The sequence below is a fragment of the Pteropus vampyrus genome, unplaced genomic scaffold, assembly GCF_000151845.1.
Source record: "Pteropus vampyrus isolate Shadow unplaced genomic scaffold, Pvam_2.0 Scaffold564, whole genome shotgun sequence".
Lineage (NCBI taxonomy): Eukaryota > Metazoa > Chordata > Mammalia > Chiroptera > Pteropodidae > Pteropus > Pteropus vampyrus.
The window spans coordinates 41,013-47,066 of NW_011889345.1; the positions used below are offsets into that span (position 1 = coordinate 41,013).

A 6,054-nucleotide genomic window follows, 5' to 3' on the forward strand; every position below is an offset into this window, starting at 1 on the left:
ATCTTCCTACACACATTAAATGATAAAGTTAATCCATGTTTAAGAGTCTATTTAAATTCATTTCAAACACACCTTGATTTAATCATGAAAGCACTCTAACTCAAGGAAATGATTACTTTGAGAAACGATAACTAGAAGCCACTTAAAAAAACCCTGATATTTGTACATACTCGTTCCATAAAAACTTACTAAATATTTACTAAACACCAACATACATATGTTGAATCTTAGAAGGCCACAAAACTCATCGTTCATGACTCCGATATGTGGCTTCGCACATAATGCAGTTTATGGCATAAATCCCCGAAGATCGGTTGCCGGTCCTTAAATACTCACAGCTTGGGCTTCCTCGTCATCAAACGTGAGCAGCTCGAGCGTGCAGTCCCCTTCCAGCGGCCGGTCCAAGTCCCACAATTCACCGTTGACTTTGGCTATCACGGTGCTTTCGGCCAGTTCTCGACTAGAGAGAGAAAAGCCACTTATCACATGCCGCGACGACTCGTTAAAACAAGAGAGTAAAATAACTTACAGGGTTTATTTCTCTTTTTAAGGGGTTAGAAAGTACAAGTGTTAGCTAACGGGACACATGCTTTTCATTCTGTAACATTTACGCGCAAAAGCGATAGTGCACATTCACTGTCAAGAACTTAGAGAGAAAAGGAATAAAGATCACACATACATCTCGTCACCCGGAGACAGATGCTCATGATACCGCGGTGCACGTTGTTTTTCATGTCGTTGTCAAAATGATTCCGTCGCCTGCTTTCCACCGCCCCGCCATCGGATGGCCTTCCACGAGTCTAGAAGGATGGTCTTCCTCTAGCCAGCGAGCTTCCCTCCTGCACTTGGGTCACGTGCCCGCCTCGGGTCCCGGAGCCGGCTGCACGGACACCTGTGCGCAGGCGGCTCCGTCGTCTGCGACCGTGTCCTGGGAACGAGCCCTCGGAAGTAGAACCGCCAGGTTGCAGGACACGCGCTTCTGGAAGGCTCCTGATCAATACGGTCTGAGGGTACCGCTTCCACGCTTCCCGAGAGAGTTTGACAATTTTTGCCAGCGTGATGTTGAAAATTATTACTCGATTGGATGACTGATTATTGTAAATGCTTCTTGGCCATCTTTACTCTTACGAACCGTCCCTGTCCTCTGCCTGTTTTCTACTGAGGTGCGTATGTGTTTTCAGTAACGTTTACTGTTGTCTGAAATTCGACGAAAGTGGCACGTGAGGAGAAGACTCTGGAAAGCACTGACACGCGCGCGAAGCCGTAAGGATCGCGGCCACCGCAGCCGGGGCTGGCGGCTTCTGGGCACCTGTCCCCTGTCCGCCACGCGCATTTTCCCATCGCTACCACCTCGTGCTCGTTCCCCCGCGGTGACACGTGTGGCTCGGGCTGCTGTGCCCGACTGGCAAATCCAGCCTTCCAACTGCTGGGACCTGTCTCACCTGGGAAGGGAGCGAGTGGGTGGTATGAGGCACGAAGGGTGCTCACAGCTATGTGGGTGTCAGAGGCGCGCACTGTTGTCCCCTAACCCATGCTTCGTCTCCCCCACGGCGACGATGCTTTAGCTGGACACGTGGCCGGTCAGCAGGAGCTACGCTTCCGGTTTCTCCTGCAGCTGGGGTGGCCACGTGACTAAATGTGGGCTAATGGGATGTAAGTGGAAACTAAAGCGTGTGGCTCTGGGGTCCTGGCTCAAAGTAACACTGCTCCCCAGCTGCTCCTCCCCCTGTCCAGGAGGGGACCCGGCTGCTCCTCCCCCGCCCCCGCCCACGGGCGGGCCCATGGAGGGGACCCAGTTTCCACCCCTAGATGTGGACGAACCCGACTACGGGATGGCAGATGATCAGGACGGAAGGCGCCTGGGTCCATAAAGGACTGCGTGGACCAGAGACGTCCACCGGCCTGGACTGGTCATGTGCTGTCGACCTCATCGAAGCCACTAACTTCGGAGGTCTCTTTCTGCAGCGATTTCGTTCACTCCACGGTTCTGAAACCTTAGCTTGTACCAGAAGCCCCTGTCATAAATCAGGTCGCTAACTGACTCGGGGCTGTGGGACCGGGCCTAAGAACCTGCTCGTCTAACGAGTTCTGGGGACGCTAATGCTACCCGTTTGGGGACCACATTCTGAGAACTAGTCTTTCATGAACTACAGAAACTGTCCTTCACCAACTTTTTCTACTGAGGCATTGCTTAGGATGAACGGCTATTTACAGAGTTACTGGGTCCGAGGATTAGTTTCCACGTTTTTAAGGCTTAAAAAGCTTGAAAGAGACCGCACCCAGTCACCCTCCCTCCAGCAGAGCCACTTCCCCAAAGTGGCATCAATATTAACTATTATTCAGACCTCTTTGACAAATCAATAGATGATATAATTATTTTAACGTGTATTTCTAAGATCGTCTTTTTCTCTACAGAAGTTTCATCTTTTTTCTTATTAATATGAAAAACAGAGAGCAATCGTTTTATATGGTACATTTTTTCCATCTCTCATTCCCGTTTTTGTATCCTTTACGCATAGTCATTTTTCCCATTTCATCTCTGTGTAGTCTGACTGTCATCTTTTCTTTAATGATTTCTGCCCCGCGTGTTATGCTTAGACAGGCTTCATCGGAACCGAATTATCATCTATGCGATCAACTCTGTTCACCAAGGAAAGAGCAGTATAACTTAATAAACCTAATGCTTATAAACGTTATTTTATATCGTCACCTCACCGGACCCTTATTTATTCTAAGTTTCTCAGTTAACACTGTTTCCTAATTCACTTGTTCAGAGTTTCCTCCTCGTTTAATCGTTCTGCTAACCGCCCGAGTTGAACTCTGCTTCTTTTTATTCCTTCTTATTCGAAAAGAACAGCCTCCGCCGCCGCGAACTTTCTGATCGCCGCTCCGGATGTGGTCTGCAGATTCGGAAATGCGTTCTCCTCATCGGAAATACTTTCTAAGATTTCTGTGCTTGTTTTTCCTTCTTTTCACCTGAGTTATTTTGAAGAGTTTTTTCCAATTTCCAAATTTTATTGTTTATTTTCGTTTTGCTCTTATGTGATCTGGTCGCTGAGTTCGTAACTGGTTTCATTTTACTCACAGAATGTGACCTGTGTGCTTCTGCGTTTTATTAAGATTCTGTGGAGCCGAAAGCATGGCCATGTAGGCGCGTGTTCGCCGGCAGACAGGGAGAGCCGTGGCGTCTGCCCCCGTGTTCGTACCCAGACACAGACGATCTTAATTTGTATCTATTTGATCTGTCAGCTGAGAAGAACATGTTAAAGTCTACCGCTCAGTTTTCTGCCATTCCCTATTTCTTATTAGAGGCTGTGTTAATTAACTCATAAAGGTTCATGACAAACAGTCAGCACGGATTATACTGCTCATCTGTTTTTAAACAAGCCTCAGTTTCCGTGATTTTGGCCCTGAATTCTGCTGTCTGACGGTAAAATGATGACCATCGCTTTTTCGTCATCTGCTTTGCCTGCTACAGCTTTGCCCGTCCTTTCGTCCTGGACGATTTTACTTTGTAGACGCTCCTGCAACCTGTCATTAAACTTGTGGGCAGAGTTTTTAAATTGGAACCCTGCAGAACCACATAGCAATAAGTGTACAATGAAGAACTTGGTTTCCCAACCCTGAACAGGTGTCTCCGATGCGGGACTTCGGTCTTTAACATGCTAAACTTGCAACCTGACTCTTCGTGAGTTAACATAAACCTATTTTTGCCAAAAACCCGTTTTTCTATCCATCTCTCCTGGGAAATGTGGCAACGGGTTGGGAGGGGTCTTCAGGGTACGTAATGTGATAGGAAGAATAGAAATATAATACTAATCATAGCTTTCCAAGGATAGCTGAGGATTTCAATTGTCGCAAAAGTTTGGTTTTCAAATAGTTTATTCACGTGGCAGTTTCGTGCCGTAGCTCTATAGAACTGCGTTTAATGCTAGGAAGTAACATTAGTCAAAACAACAAAACTTCAGTAATGCGTCCGATTTGGAGGAAGGTCAAAGTGCTCATTCCAGGCCGATGATAACTGTGACACATACATCTTCCATCTATAGTTAATAGATTGTACATTTCTAGAGACACTGTAATTTTCAGAGTATTTTTCACGTACGGTATTTCATTTAGCCGTTACAGCCTCATAAGGTAAATGGTAAAGTATAATTATTTCCACTGAACAGGTAAGAAAACAAGCTTGGAATGCCACAAGGATCTGCCTGAGTCAGTTCATAGAACCACCCACGGTTAGTTACCGGTGGGACAATGGCTTGGAGTTAAGCTTCCTGACCCCTCGTCCAGCGAAAGACCTGTAAAAACTTATGGAAAAACCTTGATAATAAACAAAGGCAATGTAATGGGGCCTGTCAAGGATTATACATTTTTCTCTACTATACGTTTTTATTAGAACTTTAAAACTTGGACCTTTGAAAGAGGAGACGGTGTTCTGATATTCGATCACTTATTTAAACGGCCTCTTTAGAAGCCAGAGGGAGAAAATGCAGTGATTAACATGTAATTCATTCAATGAGTCAGAAGACAAGATTTTAGTAATCTCCAAGAACACATTTTCACCACGCTCGGGTACGATGCTTTATACCGAACACCCGCTCCAAAATCTGGCTCACCTGAGGCCAGCAGCCACGTGGTACGGCGTGGTTATCCAGACTTCCCCGGCCACCGCCTCCCCGCCGGCCACTCGGACTGTGATTGCGCCGCCCACGTCCCCCTTCTTTTCGTAGGTGGCAAATGACAGCTGATGGTCTTTCTTCAACATTTCAAAAAGCTTCAATCTTTCTTTTATGAAATTTGGTTGATTTTTCACCTGAAAATCATTAAATACCCTGAGGTTAACATATACGAACTGCTCAGCAGGAAATAACTTCCGCCCCTTCTCAGTACGGCATAGGTCACCGTCCGTGGCTACACCCCCCCACGCCGCTGCCTCTCTCACGTGTAACACACACACACACACACGCAGAGTCGCACGATCCAGCACTCATTTGCACACTACCTTACTTTACTGTCTCCTGCTTTTGTCTGAACTCCTCACCCAGACTGGTCCCTCTGAGGCCATGGAGGCCTCCTGTGCACCTGCCTACCGAACGCTGACGCTCGATAAACACTCTCAGGCTGTCTCAGTGATTTATACGGAAAAAGCACAGCAGCCGGTTTACTGAACACGAAGGAAAAGCTGCATCATCTCAACTTTTGTAAACTAAGGAGCACTTTATAGCTCTGTGGCTGGCTCATCTCTAGGTTAAGACATCTTGTATCTAAGGCTGCAGAGTTTTAAATATGCTACTGTGCCCCAAAGAATTTAATTAATAATTGTTTTCATTTAAAAACCCTTGGTAATTGACTATATAAGCATAGTTCGATTATAGGTAGTATTTTAGATCATTTCCATTAGCAAAAACGTACCCGACCGTCAGGCTCCCTTTCTTCCTCTTTCTTGATATCTTTTTCTTGGTTTTGAATAGAAGGAGGCTGAGAAATAAAGATAAATTATAAGCAACTTATACCAATGACGAGAAAGAGCAATGCACCAGAAACCTGAGGAGGGGACATGCCAGCAGGCAGCCAGTGTCCCACGTTTAGAGGCTCATGGCTGGGCCTTCCTGACCACCACTTACAACCCCCTCAGTGGGCAACCGGTTTTCTGAAGTTCAGTCCTTCCTGTCAGCATTTCCATACACTGTTGCTAAGAAATTTCTTATACTTTACCATATGCAACATATCTAAAAGGTAAATACATTTAATATATTTAATGTCAAGTTTCCCCCCCTTGTCCTAACTAGCTCAGAACCGGCCATCGTTACAGGGAACGGTTTACATATGGAGCTCTTGGTCTTCCTGCCTAAGGAACGGCTGGTGCGCTTTAAACACTCCAGCGTTGTTTCTAAACAATGGAAAGTGTTATTTCTGCTACTGGAGAAAACGTGGGGCAGGCGATTTACTGTAAGAGCTGAGCAATTTGCACCGTGAGGTCACCCCGCGTTTGCTGGAAAGGTAGTGGGCCCAGGGGGTCCAGGGCGCTCTCTGGTGCCGCAGGGCGGAGCCTGA

At 46.4% G+C, this 6,054-nt stretch overlaps 1 protein-coding gene across 1 annotated transcript in view; it reads right to left on the reverse strand.

Moving 5' to 3' along the window:
• Positions 1-6,054, reverse strand: part of LOC105308298 (probable threonine--tRNA ligase 2, cytoplasmic) — a 44,188-nt gene that overhangs the window by 34,625 nt on the left and 3,509 nt on the right. The window contains exons 4-6 of the mRNA XM_023525474.1: positions 5,413-5,468; positions 4,617-4,813; positions 331-460 (exon numbers count right to left, since the gene is read on the reverse strand). Of these exons, the coding sequence (XP_023381242.1) occupies positions 331-460; positions 4,617-4,813; positions 5,413-5,468 (383 nt within the window). The remainder of the gene's footprint in view (positions 1-330; positions 461-4,616; positions 4,814-5,412; positions 5,469-6,054) is intronic.